We start from the raw sequence: 16787 nt of genomic DNA, 5'->3' as shown, positions 1-16787 counted from the left end.
TCAGAAATGAGATGGTTTTAAGACAATACTGGCTGACCAATGGCCTTCAGATAGTTCAAGAGTAACAACAAAATAGAATCAAGTAGGAGTTGAGGGGCTAAACCCACTGATTTGGGTCTGAAGGAATGCGCCACCTTCCCTTCTGAATCATGCTATCGTGCTATTTGGGTTCTCAAGTACTTAATTTAAAGGGATATAGAATGCCCAGCCTTGGAACCCCACAGTCATGGAAGTGGGGATTGTGAATCTCTGCCTGCTGTTTGCAAGCCCTCAGCCCAGATGGGGTTCTGTAATGACTTCTACAAAGGTGTTTAATCAGATCCTAGACAAGCACATGACTGCCATGTTTAATTATTCCAATTTAATGAAGCATTCAGCTAGATCCCTCTAGGTTTCCTATCACTGATCATGGTTGTGGAGATGAGGGGCAAGAACCCAGACGTCCGGGCCCTATTTCTGTTATGCACAGTGATAGAGGAGACTGCCAGGGTCTGAAATCTCCATCTGCAGATGTGTATTTATAGCCATTCTGAGCCAGCACCGATTCAGTTGAGGCAGATAATTTACTGAAATGCTCTCACTCTGAATCCCCCCTGAGCACACAGACTTCATCATGATTTCACTGCATGTGAGGAGCCTGGGAGAGCAGCTGATATTCAAACAACAAAATCACCAGTGCCTAACCTTCCGATCGATGGGTATTGATGCCCAGGATATTGGTAGTCTAACCCTTAATTTTGTTCTTTAATAACTCAGCTATAGTTTAGCAGCCAAAGGACATTTGCATGTCAAGGGAGCTGATTATTTTTTCTTTGCTATTCTGAAAAACCAAGCTGCTCTGTGCATTTTAGGCAGGTCTCTGATATTAGAGATGAAAACCAGAGGCTGGTTGTTTTTGAGTCTGCAAATGCTAACAGCTGTACCCAAACCTTGATGGTAAGGATTTAACAGGGCAGTGCTTCTCTGATATTAAGATAAACTGGAAGGGCTTAAAGGATTTTTTTAAAGATGACTTATAAGCCCCCAAATCTTCTATGCCAAAATGCAAGAATGTCGCCTTCAGGGTGATGATTTAAGCTTTTTATAAAATTCATGAGGAGTCTTTTCTCTGTGCTTAAGCTTCTGCCTAATTCCTATTGTTGATAGTCAGGAAGCTTGGTCTTTGGGTTAATTTGGAGGTCACAGGTCAGAAACCTAACCCATGCCTTGGATTTGGGCAGGTTTCTTAACCATTTTCCATCCTGTGGAGCATAAACAAACACATTTACCTCCCACCTGCCTCTAAGCAGGTGTTGGATGAAACCCAGTCAATTCTACTTACTTTCTTTTCCGCTACTGAGTAGCACGCCAGAACTGTGTACACTAGATCAGCGGAATGGTTTTAAATTTTTAAGCCTCAAATCCACAAACATTCAAGCGGACTAGAACTTACTCTTACCAGTAATTCCAAGGAGCAAAGCAACTGTAAAAATCTTTATCACTTCTTTTTGTCCCTCCCCCATGCCCAACTTGGAAATTCTGAAGAACACACATTGGTTTGACCTCAGAGGATCTGAGGTTATTTATTAGATTTTTTTTTTTAAAATTCATGAGAGACAGAGAGAGGCAGAGACACAGGCAGAGGGAGAAGCAGACTCCCCACAGGGAGGCTGATGTGGGACTCAATCCCAGGACCCCAGGATCACGACCTGAGCCAAAGGCAGATGCTTAACCAACTAAGCTACCCAGGCGCCCCAACTCCTGGCATTTCAAAAGATAACTGTGAGATCAGCAAAGGCAGGACTGGTATTATGCTCCTCCCAAATTTAACTTGTATTTTTAATGATAAACCTACTCTTGGATAGGATATAGAGAATAGCACGATGGAAGCCTCCAATATACAAATTAATTCAGTCACATAGTAGACTGACCTTAATACATAATAGATCACTCCATATGGTTAGAAAAAAAAAACCCTGCTGGATATTAATTATTCCAAAGTAAAAATAATTTTAGTGGATATATTCCAGTATTTAATTAGTTTGTATTTGGTGAATGTTCCAGAGAGTCAATGTGTCTAGTTGGTAGAGGGTACATTTTGTAACCGACAGTGTTCACTAGGATGCCAAGTTGCACAAAACCACATGTACTATGGGAGTAGGAGGAGATTTTTCTATGGCTTGGCTGCTGACTGGCAACACCCCATTTGAAAAAAGTTTAACAGGCCAAAATCACTTTGGCCATCTTCTTTGGCATGGCCCTTTGGAAGCAGACTTGAGAGATGATTCCAACTTTTGCTAATGTAGGCGGAGAAGCACTTCTTCAAAAAATACCTTTTGGTTTTGTCTCCAGGTACACTTTAGGAAGGTGGGATTGCCCTCCATCAGCTAGGTTTTGGTCGGATCCCCTTCTTTTCTCTAAACCATGTCAACTTTCCTGTCTTCTTCTTGCCCTCTATATCACACGCATCCATTGCTGGCCAATGACACTCTCAGGACCACCTGCTGTGAAGCCTCTGTTAAAAGTTGGACATATTTATGGAAAATTCTCTGGTGAACATGGAGCCCATCTCTTCTTCTGAAGATCAGAGCTTATCCCTGAATCAGACTGTCCCTCCTGTCTCCAACCTATCAGCAGTTCTGTGGGTTCTAGTGTTCAAGTGTAATCCACCTACTTTTCTCTGCCTTTCCTGCCTCCTTGTAGCCCAGCCTGTGCCACTTCCTCCTGGGACCGCTCTCGCTTTTCTGTTTTAAATTTTATTTATTATTTTGGAGAGAGAGAGAGTGAATTAAGAGGGAGAGAATCTCCAGCAGACTATCTGAAGAGTGGGGAGCCTGACACGGGGCTCAATCTCACGACTCCAAGATCATTACCAGAGCTGACACCAAGAGTCAGATACTCAACCAACTGAACCACCTGACGGTGGCCTTGGTCTCTCTTTTCTACTTTCTCTTATCCCAGGGTTTGGTCAGCTATGCTGGTGGGTGGCTTGAATGCTAAGAGTGGAGTGATCTTTCAGCTTTCAGGGGTAATCAGAATTTAAAAATATGCAACGGAGACAAAACATGATACCCAAGCTCTAAAGTATTTACTACAATGGCCCACACAGAAGTTTGCAGGTGCCTGTCCTAGGTGATCCACTCTCCTTCACAGGTCCGGATAGTCTTTTATTTTTTATATATATTTTGCTCCTTTCCTGCTACATCAGCCTCCTTTTGACTTAGGACTAAATCCAGACTCTGCCATGGCCTATCATTCTTTACTGATCTGGCTTCACCTATCTTTCTGACTTGTCCCTATCACTTTCCTCATTACTATGTATGTTCTGTGCACCCTTTCTATAGCCTCAGGGCCCTTGAACTCTGTGTCCCCTCTGTCTGGGATATTGTCCCCCCAGCTTCTCATGGCTGGCTTTCTTCCCACCTTTAAAGTCTCCCACCCACGGGGGTCTCCCCTGAGCACACTACCGCTCATTTCTTGATCTGTATAGAGGAACTGCGTGTAATAATTATCGCACAGGCTGCTGTGTAGACATCAAAGGCTAGAATGGTGCCTGGCACAACATACCCACCCAAACAATGTCAGCTGTTACAATGATTATTTAAGGAAGCCATCCCAGTCATTCCTTATTTCCGTCTCTCACCTTTTGAAATAATCTGTACCCCCATGTAGACTGCATGCCCCATGCAGACAGGCCCTACTGGGTCTTGACCTGTGTTGGCTGGCTCTTCAGCTCCTGGCACAGTGCCTGGCACACAGTGACAGGAAAGGAAGGGGGCAGGAAAGATCTCTCTGTGGCCCATATTAACATCCTGAATCCCTGAAAAACCACATACACTGACTGGATGCATTCTGGAAGCACACCTGTATTGTTCACAGGGAGGTTTCAAGAAACAGCCTTAGGAAGCCTATGCCTACATTGGGTATAGGAATGTGAAGGAGATTTTTAGTACACTCTCAGGTGAAGCCCATGAAAACCCATCTCTTTTAGGGTAAGTTCTAGAAATCACTTTCCTTCCTCCAAATTCTTCATATGATTTCTATTCTCAGAAGGTTGAGAAATTTGCTCCTTACATGGCTCCTCTCCCACTTTGGCCCACTTTCTGCATCTTCTTCATCCTACATTTGATTCAAATTCATAGTTTACCTCTTCTCAACTATTTTTCAAATTCCCACCACTTTACCTCATGTATTTTCTTGTAAGCGATGCCAAATTCCTGGCTGGGGTAAATCATTTCATTTGAGCCTCAGTTTCCTGAGCTGCAACATGGGAATCCCGCCAATGGAACGTGCAGAGAAGAGTGTGTGGACCACGGCAGCTATTAATAGTAGTTACTCTTTACTTCGAATGAGTTGGGGATTCAATAATAAGGCGGCGAAGCAGTATTCAGTACAGATTACGATGCCAAACGGCCCAAAACAAATTCACATACACTCAAATTATTGACACACAGATGCTAAAAATCTACATTCACCTGACAACACCGTGACTGATGTGGACTCTTTTGAACATTTATTAAAAAAGCAAAATGTATGTTCATCTCAAATAGAACAGTTAAAAATGGTAAAGCAATACAAAGGACTCGTTGCTAGCAGCATCCAGTTGTTAGAGTTTCCCGCCCTGCTTCTCAATCCGACCCGGGCAAGCCCGTCCTCCCGGAGCTGGCTGCTGCCTACACCTCCCTCATCGTAGTGCAGGTCAAACCAAAGTTTATAAAATTAACAATTTAGGGTTAAATAAGCTTAAATAAGGGGGTTAAATACAAGACACTTCATCAAAGCTTCTGTACAAAGATAAACAAATTTGGCGTCTGTGTACACGGGGTTCGGCTGGCTGGCCGCGGCCGGCCGGGAGGGTGGAGGGCAAGCAGGCGTGCGCCTCTCTCCGCAGAGCGTTGACTATACACAGTGAACTAAGTTGAAGGGACTGCTTACTGAGCCATAGACAAGGCATATGTAGCTTTTTTTTTTTTTTTTTTTTAAATCAGAACACTGTTAATATTCAGGCACCGTTTGCTCCTGCAAATAAATAGGCCTCTAAATTAACTGCATTCAAACTAGCGGTAAAGACATCAGTGCTTTTTTTTGTTTTCATTTTTCCCGACACGGCTTCTCCAACTATTTACTATGCCTCTTTCTTATTGCTATGATCATGTGGCTGTGAGAAATAAAACTACTGTACATCCAAAAAAATAGAGCACCTTTAACATTAAAGTATATGTCTGATTATTTGCTTCCGGGTTTATTTTACAATACTAAAGCCCAAACTAGTCAATTGCTTTTAACATCGCTACCAGGTCACCTGATCCACAGGAGGTGAAGCCCCTCCTCTCCTGCCTCTTGAGGTACGCCCGCGCCAGAGCACCATTCTAGTGGGGTCCCCCACACGGAGGGCCAAACCGACGCCAGGGTTTACATTCATCTTGACACCAGGGGTTACATTCGTGTGCACACGGCCTCGCTGTCCTCGCTGCTGTCACCAGGTGGCTTCAGGGACAGAGTCGCCTCCCTCCCCTGCGGGGGTGAATGGTGCTAGACGGGTGGAACAGCAAAAACATCTACGATTGGCTGCAAGCACACTGAGAAACCGCGCATCTGCGGGTTCCCGGGGTGGGGGGCGGCGGGGGGCGCTCGGGGCCTCTCCCCCACGACCCCCGGTGGGCTAGGGCCGGGTTAAGACTTTTTGTCGATGGTGTTGAAGAACCACTCCGTGAATTTCCGCAGCTGGGCGGTGGCCGTCTGGGACTCCTCCTGCAGCCGCATGTTGTCTTGGCGCAGATGCTGCACTTCGGCCTGCAGGACCGCCTTGTCCTGCTTCTCCTGGGAAGAGGGCACACAGACAGGGTCACGCATGGGCCGGCACGTCCCCTGTCCCCAAGCTGCACACCCAGCACCCTCGCTTCTGTGGGGACACGGGGTGTCACCTCCTCCCAGGTGGCTGGCCTGCACATGGTGTCAGCCCAGGATGGAGGGGCCGAGGGGGACAACCCTGGTGTATTATTTCCTCTCACTCTCCTTGGCCTGCGACAGGTATCAACCTAGCTGTTATTTGGGGCAGGTTATTAGCCACAGTTTACCTCTTCCTCTGTCCAAATCAGAGAGATCACAGGAGGAGCTCAAAAGACAGACCTTGAACAAATGCACGAACTTTCTGCACCAACTCCCTCATTGCTGCTGGTCCAAGGTGTGTTTCTTTCTCTTTTCTTTTTTCTTTTTTTTTCTTTCTTTTCTTTCTTTTCTTTTCTTTTCTTTTCTTTTCTTTTCTTTTCTTTTCTTTTCTCTCTCTCTCTTTTAAAGATTTTATTCATTCACTTATGAGAGACACACAGAGAGAGGCAGAGACATAGGCAGAGGGAGAAGCAGGCTCCCTGTGGGGAACCCAAGGAGGGACTTGATCCCAGGACTCCAGGATCATGACCTGAGCCAGCCAAAGGCAGATGCTCAACCATTGAGCCACTCAGGTGCCCCCCGAGGTGTGTTTCTAATAAAGTAAGTACTTGGGCCTTTCACTCCATTGTAAGCTCTCCTGCTACAGTGTGTGTCCTGTGACCTTCAGAGTTTGCCACTAAACACTATGTGAAAATAATCAAGAATTTCCAGAAGAATCACATCTGAGGTACAACCCTGAGTTTCAATTCCCAAGTGCTGAAAGGCATGTCTTGCTCCAAACAGACAAAGAGGTCATTGTCAGATTGCAACAATTGGTTTTTTTTTAAAAGTGGGATCTAACTTGACTGCTAAATCCTACAGACACCACCCGCTGTGCTGTGCCCAGCACTCTTGGGGGGTGAACTGTAGGGGCTGTGGCTTTTGTTGGCATGTCTGGCACCTCCCTCGAGGTTTGCTTCTATTTCCAGACCTCTGCCCAGGCACCCACAATACTGCCCGCGTCACTGCTAAGGGACCCCAGTCACATGAGGAGGCATGAGTATCACATGAGGACAAAGCTCAATACTCCTTTCCTTCTGCCTGGACTCTCCTTGGTGGTTTTGGGGGTCCCTGTCCCAGGATTTGCATCCCAGCATGGTTCAGAGCATCCCATGTGCCTGAGGCCACTTGGTGGCCTGCGTCTCCAAGACTCCTCTGCTCCTTTGTGACCTGTGGAACCAGTCCATGAAAACCTTTGAAACTCTCAACCTCTTCCCCCAAATTCCCTTCATCCTCACACCTCTAAGTGAATCCCTACTCTCCTGACAACACCACTCCCTGGCTGCTCATGAAGGGGAGAGAGGGTGTGTTCCTGTAGTTGGAAGACTTGGGCCCTGGTGGTCCAGCAAACAGCTTGTCCCCCAGTGCCCAGGGAGTTATTTCCCTAAAACTTCAGCTTCTCTGAGAAGTGTGACCTGCCACCCCTGCTCACTCTGTCTCCAGTCCCTCCCATCACTAATGGAAGATTCTAGAATGTGGTTTGCTCTTCTCTCCCCAACCACCTGTCCTGTTTGTTGATGGTTCCAAAGCCACTCAGACATTCCACACAATCCATTCTCTCCACCACTTCCTCTCTGTGATCTGGAAACCCACCTCTCCCCAACTCCTGCTCCCATGGCCATCCTGTACCTTGCCATTACCTATAAAACTGCATAGCTTTTGGGATGCTTCAGCCTCTCAAGTCCCACTCACCACCTCTTGTTCTTTCAGAATAATTTCTCCAGTATCCACACCTCCAATAGTTATCTAATGTCTAACCTTATCTTTTATGTTCCCTGCAGGGACAGTATGTCTCCTCACCCAGCTTATACCCTAGAATCCTCAGTTTAATCCCATCCTATAGATACCCCAGGGGCTTTCTCTCTCTCTCTCTTTCTCGTCTTGATTTCCTGTCTAAACTCTTAACACTGATTACATTCAACTTTCCAATTATCCTGTGCCCACAGCTGGGGGCAGGGTGATGTCCCAGTTTGCTTGGGACATTTCTGGTTCTAGCTCTGGAGGTTCTGTATCCTGGAGCCTCTCCGTCCCAGGCAAACCAGGACAGGTAAGTCATCTGAGCTGGAGAGAAACAGCTAACTTTGCCAACAGATGATGGCTTTAATTGAGGCTGCAAATTCAAATGGACCTTCAGCCTTGCTTGGCAATCCTATCAAATACACCCAGTAAATTTACTCACTACTCTACACCTACCCTCTGACCTCAAACCCCTCCTACTCCTTCCTATCACCTCTCACTCTCACCTCATGACTGGAAAAAAAGAAACCTTCAGAGGGGAACTCTGTCAATTTATCTCAATGTGTATGTGAACATATGTATGCACACACCCACACCACCGCACCCTGCTCTGCTCTGGTACTATGTATAAACTGTCCCCACTCTGAATCAAGGCCAGTCCTTTTGTGCCCTAGGTCAGGGCATGACCCTCTGGCTCCCCCTATTCCTGCCATTACTTCCTTCCTAAATGGATCCCTCTACCAGCACTGATACCGGCTGTGATTTCTCCCTTCTTCCATAAACAAAACGGTAACAAAATCCTTCCTGTGACATCTCCCCAACACCCTCCCACTGTCACCTTCCCTTCCATTCCCATGGACAGCACAGTGGTGACCCAGCACAGTGCTGGTGATAGCACAAGGGCACAGCAAATGTGTGAGGAATTAGCTAATTTCTTTGGAGGACCGACCATACACATGTGGACATGGAGGGCAGATGTTGTGAGGGTCACGTAGCTGACTCAGGGGGAATGTAATAGCTTGGGAAGAACAGGCTTTCTGGCAGTAACTAACTCCCCTCAGGTCAGTTCATAAACAGTTGATACAACTGGTCACTCACTGAACCAAAAAATACTAGCCTGCGTGTTTCTGCCTCGCTCTGAGGACTGGCCGTCCAGAGGGCTCACCCTCACTGAGTCCTATTTCCAGCGATCCTTGGGCCCCCCTAACAGTGAAAAATAATGAGCTGGAGGCCAGAACGCAGAATTAGACCTTATGAGTCTGTTTCTATTAATCATTGGCTTTGACAAGGGCACTCATCTTTCCTGAGTATTTTCGTTTTTATTTCTACCAGTTGGAAGGGGTGGATTGTGCCAGATAGAGCTCTGATTATGGATTGCAATGGATCTCTTTACCTTCCGAAGGTCAGTCTGCAGTTGTCGAAGAATCAACTCCAGTTGATTGACCTTCCCGGTCAGTGTGGATGGAGACCGCTCCCTAGGGAAGAAGGGGTAGTCAGAAAGACTCAAGGCCACTGGAGTGAAGACGCAGCACTCAGTACTCTTGCTGGGAAAGTTTGCACTCAGAGAATTATTTCATGTGCTTAGTGCCCAGCGAGGGAATAAATAATATCATGTCAGACTTGGAAAGGGAACATATTGCTGCTTTGGTGGAAAATCCCTTCTGAGTCTCTGTTGATTTAAAAAGGGATTCAGAATCTCTACAACCATAGATGCTGGTTAGAAACAAAAACAAACAAACAAACAAAAAAACCAAACCAACAACAACTCAGAAGATAGATTATCTAAATCAGTTTATCCAACTGAGACTCGGAAGACCAATAAAGTCCTGGGAACCAAATACATAATCGATTTCACCAATTTGTTTTTCTCAGTCAAGAAAATATCATGAAGCTTATTACCAAGATGAATGAGCAAGTTAATAGTAACACAAGTCCATATAAAAATTGGAATCAGGTAAAGAACATATACTCTGTGGGGATAATGTCAAAAAATACAGGGGAATGGGATGGTTCATTCAAGTGAGGCTGGGTCATGGGCTGGGGTTCTGGGGGGAGCTGTGTCCTCGGCAGGTCCGCACCTGCAGCCTGGCAGCAGGAGACTGATCACCAAGGTCCCTGTCCATCCCAGGGCTGTGGCAGCAATTATGGGCAGACATCAAGCCTGGTCCACACCCTCCCTCTCTCTGTCAGAGATCCTGGTCACCCTGAGCCCCAGGTGACATGTCTTAGCAGGCAAGGATTGCCCACCCCGGCAGGGTAGGGGGAAGGTCAGCCTCACTCAGTCCCGGGTCTGGATCCTAAAGGTCCAGGGGATGCAGGCTGGATGTGATCTCCTGGTGGCCCAGGGCTTCGCTGAACCCGTTACCCAGGGGCCTGGGGAGATGCGGGGGGTGGGGGGAGGCTCCCCAGGGGCTCACATACCCAGCTGTGTCCATGAAATCTTTGCCACTGCCTGGGTCTACACATAGAGGCGGCTCCTGCGCGCCTTCCAGGTCCTGCCCGTGCTGCATATCCGTCAGGGTACAGAAGGATGCCACTCTCTGGTCTGAGGAGGGGAGACACACACACGCCAAGGCAGTTGAGTACTGGCTGCACTGCAAGGTGACGTTTGTGCAAGCGAATTTAGTCACTAACCCTCACCCCCACCCCACACCGCCCCCACCTCCCAATCAGTTACTGCCCTGTTTTAAACAAAACAAAGATAAACGGACTCAGGCAAGCTGCTGACAATCAGAAAGCATGAGGATTGGCTGTCCTTGGGGGCTGTATGGCATGCGCACATCACAGCCAGGGGGACAATTAGCAGATACTGGATTTGCTAGAGCCAATTCGCTTTCTTCCTTCCACATCCCAAGAAATGCCAAAGCAGCCGGCTGGCACGCAAGAAGGGCGTCGCTGATTAACAGAACCGAGGAGACAGACCTCTCCTCAAGCAGTCCCCAAACCGGGGTGGGAGGGGGATCCCTGAGACACAGCAGCCGGGCCCCACGGCCCCTGTGTGTGCCAATCCTCTGAGCTCAGATATAACCATGCAGACGTGCAGACACGTGAAATAGAAAGAAAAGGTTACAGAACATCCGGAGCCCGTGGTCAGCCCCGGACAATCACCTAGATAGGACGTGTGGTGACAGAGCAGCCCAAGTTCTTCATCTGAGTCAAGACCTGAAATAAGATTTAGAATTTCCTATGAACAGTGGCATCTCTACACACCTGGAAGCCTCTGGGGCACACACAAGACTCAAATAATGGGGTCCTGTAGAGCCTGTGCTTGTGCGTGTGCTGGTGTGCATGTGCACCTGTCGTGCTGAAGGAGGCATGGCCCTCGACAGCCAATAACAGATGATGCCAAACCATGTGGTTCAACGTTGCATGTGAACGGTCCTGGCTGGACGCACGCTCTCGTGTATGATGAAGAGAAGTGGTGTGCCTCACACATGCAAGCCCAACCCTAAGAACACGTGCCCATTGGGTTTGCTGAAATGATCCACTCCGTGAACATAGAATAGTGGTGGTGAGCGAGGTCAGCTACATACTCTTACTAGAAACAGCAGTGGTAACAATGATCAGTGTGACTACACTGCCTTATCTTAGGACTGGACCATTTCTACTCTTGGCACCAGTACTTTCACATTCAAAGATTCCTGAGCCAGGCAGGAAAGGCAGTATTTTCTGAAACAGGCACCAGACAGGCTCAGCTCTGGTGGCTGAACACTGACCCAAGACTATCAGTCCAGAAATGCCAAATGGCATGCAGAGCAGTCCCATGTTTGCACAAGGTGGAGGTGAGAACCAGGAATGTATCTTATTATCTACTTCCCCCATTCCCTGGTGTCTCTTTCCTTGGTGCACAGGCACATATAGGCATCTACAGTTGGAATCCAAGGGATATAGCAGGTGTATTAGTGCTGTGGTGTCTTTTTCATATGATTTGATTAATGGCTGAGAAATTGCACTTGGGTCCATGTCAGGGGTGCTCTGTTCTTAATTTATCCCACTCTGACTCCCTCTGGCTGCTGGACGAGACTCCTAATGAGGCTACCTGCTTGTCTGGTTTATGGTGGGTATTGCACTTCCTGTTAATTAGAAAGAATGGTGGAGGCTGCCAGGGCACATGAAGGAAAGCAAGCTGGAAGCACCCACCAGAGGCCTGGGCCCTCCTGGAAGCAGTGCTGAGTGCACTGCATGATCAGTGGCACAGGGAGTTCTCCGGCCCAGCCTGCTTTCCTACAGCAGATTTCCCAACATCTGTGGTAGGTACACAGATGTCCTTCAACATATACTCCTATAAAGCTTTAAGGATGTCCATCTCCACACTTCAAACCTACAAGATGATGGACATTCTGTAACTATGCGTTCCTGAGAGACAATCATATTCCCAGTTTGGTACTGACTAGTAGGATTTGTGCATATGATGAAATAATTTGTAACTTAATTAAGATTAATAGCACAATTTGGGTGCCTACTTCTACACGTGACAAGATGCGAATGGCAGAGGTGGGGGCAGGAATGATGAGGCATAGTAGCTAGCTGGGGCTGAGCAGCTCCAGGGGTGGGTGGGGAGGGTCTAGGGCTGCCCTGACATCCAAGATAACTCTCTGTTCTGTGATGATCCCAAATAATACCTCACACTTAAAAAAAAATGAACCGCAGATATATTTTTATTCTACAGTAAATTTACTGACAAAAAATGAATGTCAAAACAGATAAAGAATTTCTATTTCTCACTTTTTCATAAAAGAGTTCCACTGACTCATCCAGGTTTTACATGATCCCGTGATAATCTGGTTCGTTTCCATCTTTCTTAATATATGAGTCTGATGGTCAAGCCGAAATACCTGGATGAAAATGTCTTAGCTTGTTCCATCTATTTTTACCTTAATTGATAAAATAGCTACATATTTAACAGAAACAGAACTGGTTGCTGGCAGTCATTCAAGCATTCCTTGGGGAGAAACAAGGTCCTACTGGTCAGAAGGCAAGATGCCAAAAGGGGGGGTTTGCCAGCACTGTAATTTCACAAAGAGGATTTCACTCTGGATCTGGAAAGCTGGGATGTTGAAATCCAAACAGAATGCTGCTTGATTAAGTCCAGACACTAAACTATTCTGTAAAATAGCTAACCTCAGTGACAGTTTCCAGTGGAAGCTTTATTCTTCGACAGCTTATTTCTGTGATGATAAATATTCAGTAACCAAGTAGTTACTGACACTGAATCAAGCGGCAGAGAGAAAACCGTGTCTGAGCTTCACATAAATGGTTAGCGCAGCAGATACAATCCCCACAATCCACATATATAGCCTTTTCTTCTTTTCCTTCCTGTTCTCCTCTGTGCAAGAACACCTGGCTAAGGGGGGGGGTGGGGGAGACACCAGGCAATGAGTACATATGGAACACCTCAATCCTTTAAATAATCTTAGAAAAACTTTATTTCAATGCAATTTCTTGGTTGCATTTGGCACTACACAAGGAGATGAAGTCAACCAGATATTCCGCATCAATCTGGAGCTGAGTTGGCACAACTGTTGCTGGCAATGAACTCCCATGGCCCAACTGGGCAGCCTAGAGCACTCAGAGAACAGTAAGGCCAAGCCTGCCTCAGGGAGGAGGGTGGCTGATGGATTAGTCGTGTCTGCTGAGGAGCAGGAGAAAGGTACCTGTGCCCGGCCATGCAAGCATGAGGCTGGATTCAACCAAACCCATTTGCACAAACAAAGCTCTTCTAACCTGTCTCTGCTATCACTACAAATTACAGAGAAGCTGGAACTTTACAGCTCTGTGTAGGAAATTAAAGGTACTGACTCTAAGCACCCTGCTTATCAGATCGTGGAAAGCTGACTTAACTGGCAACCAGCAAAGAGAAAAAAAAAAAAGTTACATTGCACTTTTGACATAAACACTTTGGCTTAGGCCTTTTGCAGCCTGCTCATAAATGCTGCAAGATAATAGCCTAGAGTCTGCCTCTCAGTAATGAGCAAAGAAAAGTGCTGGGATTATGCTTCATTTAAGGTACAGCTCCGGTTGCTGGCCCGAGACAATTTCCTTACTTTTGAGATCATTTAAGTTGATTTACTTTATTAAATTAACTTTGCATTTTTCAACTAAATAGCATTTTTCTTTTCAGTTTTTTTTTTTTAACTAATTATGTCACCTGGGGAGTCATGCAGTATACCACACTGTTTATGCTTGTATATATACACACACACAGTGTTCAAGTACCAGTAACCAGCAACTTTGTCAAGGTTAAGTTGCAGCTTCACAATGAAAACAGTGATTATAAAAAAAATTATGCTATTACTCTCTTTTTAAAGACCAAGGGCATATGGAGCCTCATATTAAAAACATAAACTTGTATTTTTTAAAAAATGCGTTTCCATAAACTATTTTGTTCCCACGGTGGGGCCTGATATCCGAGCTGCCGGCTCTGCATGTGTACCGCACCCAGACACTCAGGGGCACGCGCATCTCCGAGTGCCCGCGGGCAGACAGCTCGTGGTCACCACCAACCACAAAGGGCTGAAATCCAGAAGAGAAGCCGGGCTGTTGCTGGCATGTGGGACGTGGCAATTCAGTCTCCCAGCACTCATTTGTAACTTCACCTCTGAAAGCCTGTTTTCATTTAAAACATCATCCGTTCAGCAAATGCTTACCACTCATCGCCTGCTTCTGATATTTCGATAAATGAGAACTATTTTAAATTCTAGCACTTTTGAAGGGACTCTGCTCCCCTTCCCCGGCTCCAGGTCCAGTGCTGGACCCACGGCCAGTGGTTCCGGTTGGGTCTGTTCACTTGCCCACACTTGAGGGGGATGGGATCTGCTGTACCCACATCTTCCATTATCCCGCCCAATACAGGAAACGAGGCCTCCATGGCCTATACGCCATGACCTTACTGTACTGTGGAGATCAGAGATTTCATGTAGGTGTTCTGATGTGCAAAGGGTCACATCTCACCCCCGACAAACAAAAGGACTGCATACACACACTAAAACAAACATGAACTGCGGCCCCATTTTTTGAACTTGATTGTCGCAGGAGAGGGAGGCAGGGGCACAGGCTCACTGTCCTTGAGTTACCCTCTCCCTCACAGGCTTATGAAAGAGGTGCCGATTTTTTGACATTTGGTCTTACAGGCGGAGTTTGGTTATCTACCTATTTCCAGTAAGCAAATTCTCAGGAATTAGATTTCTGGTCAAAGAGTGGGCTCTAGCTACATATTGTCATACTGCATAAAAAGATGGATCATACCGTCTTTGTAATGATACCAGGCCTGAGTATTCTTCATAGCTTCCTGGAGTGTGGGATCATTCTTCACCTTCTAAAGATATGAGCTGGTACCTCATCGTCATTTTGAATTTATGTGTGGTTGAACATTTTTCAAATACTTAATTTTGTAATTCTACTTTTGAGGACTGTGCGTCCCTATGCCTTGGCTGCTTATTTATCAGGGGTTTGGTGTTTTTTTGGTTGAGCCCCTCCACACACTTGGGAGAGCCTGGTTTTACCCATCACATTCACTACAAATCCTCCCTCATATTCCTGTTTATCTGAATGTTCTCTTTCAAGTTCATAAAAATGTAAATATTTAAATACTTTTATCTGGCATTGTATTTTGTATGTCCTCTCATTATGCAATAATTAAAGCACTACCTTGCTTCTAGTAATCCTACTTTTACTGTTTCTAGAACTGACTTTTCTAAATCCTAAATCCAAGTGGAGTATATACATTCCTTTCCTGTTTAAATTATATTCAGATTTTTGGTCTGGACTCTTCTTCCTCCAAGAAGACTAATTTCTATTTTTTTGAAACATTACTATGCTGTTTAATTATTATTTACGGTAGACTTTTTGTAGAATATTTTTATCTATTTCCAACTAGATGCAATTAAGCTTTTTAACATATCCTTTAGATATGTGAATTGAAGTTGTACTAAATCTACACATTAACTCAGGAAATGAATTGATTCATCATCTTGACCATAAGCTTCCCATCAGTTCTTTGCGTATATAGGACTTTCCAGTTACTGAAATGTCCTTTGCTTTCTCAAATTAGAACTCTAATATGGCTTAATTTCCAAAGAACGTATAATTTGATATTGCAGATACAGCTAGGGTGCCTTCTGTCTACAAACACTGTTATGGGCACATGGTAGCCCTCACACCAAGAGGCAGAGCCTACTTCCCACCTCCAGGATCTCAGCTGACTTTGGGACTTGCTTTGACCAATAGCATGTGGGGGATACAATGTTCTGAGTCCTCCCAGACCAGGAGGCCCTGAGACATCATGTAGCTTCTGCTTTTGCTTTCCTGATTGGATTCTTTGAGTCACATGGGAAGAAGTAGAATTGCCATGCTGGAGACAGGGGTCCAGCCAGAGACCAGCTGAACATATCAGTGAAGTCACCTTCCAGCTGAGCTCTCACTGAATATGGCTGCATGTGTGATTCCAGCTGAAACCAGAGGGAACCCAACCAACCTACAGAATCATGAGACATAAGCCCTTGTCCCCAGCCATAAATTTTGGGATGGTTTTTATACAGAAATAGGTAACTGAAAAAATTAACAACCCTTTGAGACAAGGCTTACAAAATATGAGATCTATTTTAAAATCTCTCACCTACTTTATTTTATAATCTTGGATACTTTCTTTTTTGAAATTTATTTTTTTTAGTTCAAGTATAAGTAATGGTGTTATATTAGTTTTAGGTGTACAATATAACTGTTCAGCAATTCTATACTTGTGCTCATCAGGGTTAAGTGTCCTCTTAATTTGAATAATTTCTTTTTTATCTTTCATATTTTCTAAATACAGAAGCATATGTATAAATGGTTTGTTACCTCCAAAATTCATTCCTTTTTTCTTTGCATTGCTTGTATAAATGTCAAGTATTTCACTACAGAATGAAAGGACAGAGTCTCAACGGATGACACTGTTTAGTTTCTGGACTGAAGGTATCTGCTTATAAAACCATTTCCCACTAAGTATTTTATAACTACTGGGAATAAAGTAGTTCTTCTTCATTAGTTTTTAACGGTATCTCTCAAATCTCAATTTTTATCAAGAAATAGGTCCTAATTCTACTAGGTATATACACCCTTCTTGGGAAATCGGTACAATAACATTTACTTATTTCATTTACTGTAAC

At 45.3% G+C, this 16787-nt stretch overlaps 1 protein-coding gene and 1 long non-coding RNA gene across 9 annotated transcripts in view; one reads left to right on the top strand and one right to left on the bottom strand.

The window, feature by feature from the left end:
- Positions 1-4470: 4470 nt before the first annotated feature.
- Positions 4471-16787, bottom strand: part of SIPA1L2 (signal induced proliferation associated 1 like 2) — a 213572-nt gene continuing 201255 nt past the window's right edge. For 5 of the 8 annotated variants that reach the window (XM_077894493.1, XM_077894499.1, XM_077894495.1 and 2 more), the window contains 4 exons: positions 10753-10806; positions 10066-10189; positions 9038-9119; positions 4471-5799 (listed from right to left, as the gene is read on the bottom strand). In XM_077894493.1, coding sequence (XP_077750619.1) covers positions 5653-5799; positions 9038-9119; positions 10066-10189; positions 10753-10806 — 407 coding nt within the window. In that variant the 3' untranslated portion in view covers positions 4471-5652. The remainder of the gene's footprint in view (positions 5800-9037; positions 9120-10065; positions 10190-10752; positions 10807-16787) is intronic. The other 3 variants (XM_077894501.1, XM_077894497.1, XM_077894498.1) reach the window with 1 other exon arrangement.
- LOC144312142 (uncharacterized) lies at positions 7389-9271 on the top strand. Its single transcript, XR_013377584.1, has 2 exons — positions 7389-7954; positions 9047-9271. It is a non-coding gene; the product is annotated as an uncharacterized LOC144312142 (long non-coding RNA).

This window comes from Canis aureus, chromosome 4 (genome assembly GCF_053574225.1).
Source record: "Canis aureus isolate CA01 chromosome 4, VMU_Caureus_v.1.0, whole genome shotgun sequence".
In the NCBI taxonomy this organism is placed as follows: Eukaryota; Metazoa; Chordata; class Mammalia; order Carnivora; family Canidae; genus Canis; species Canis aureus.
The sequence above is the reverse complement of the archived record's forward strand: the minus strand, read 5'-3'. Positions and strand labels throughout refer to the sequence as shown.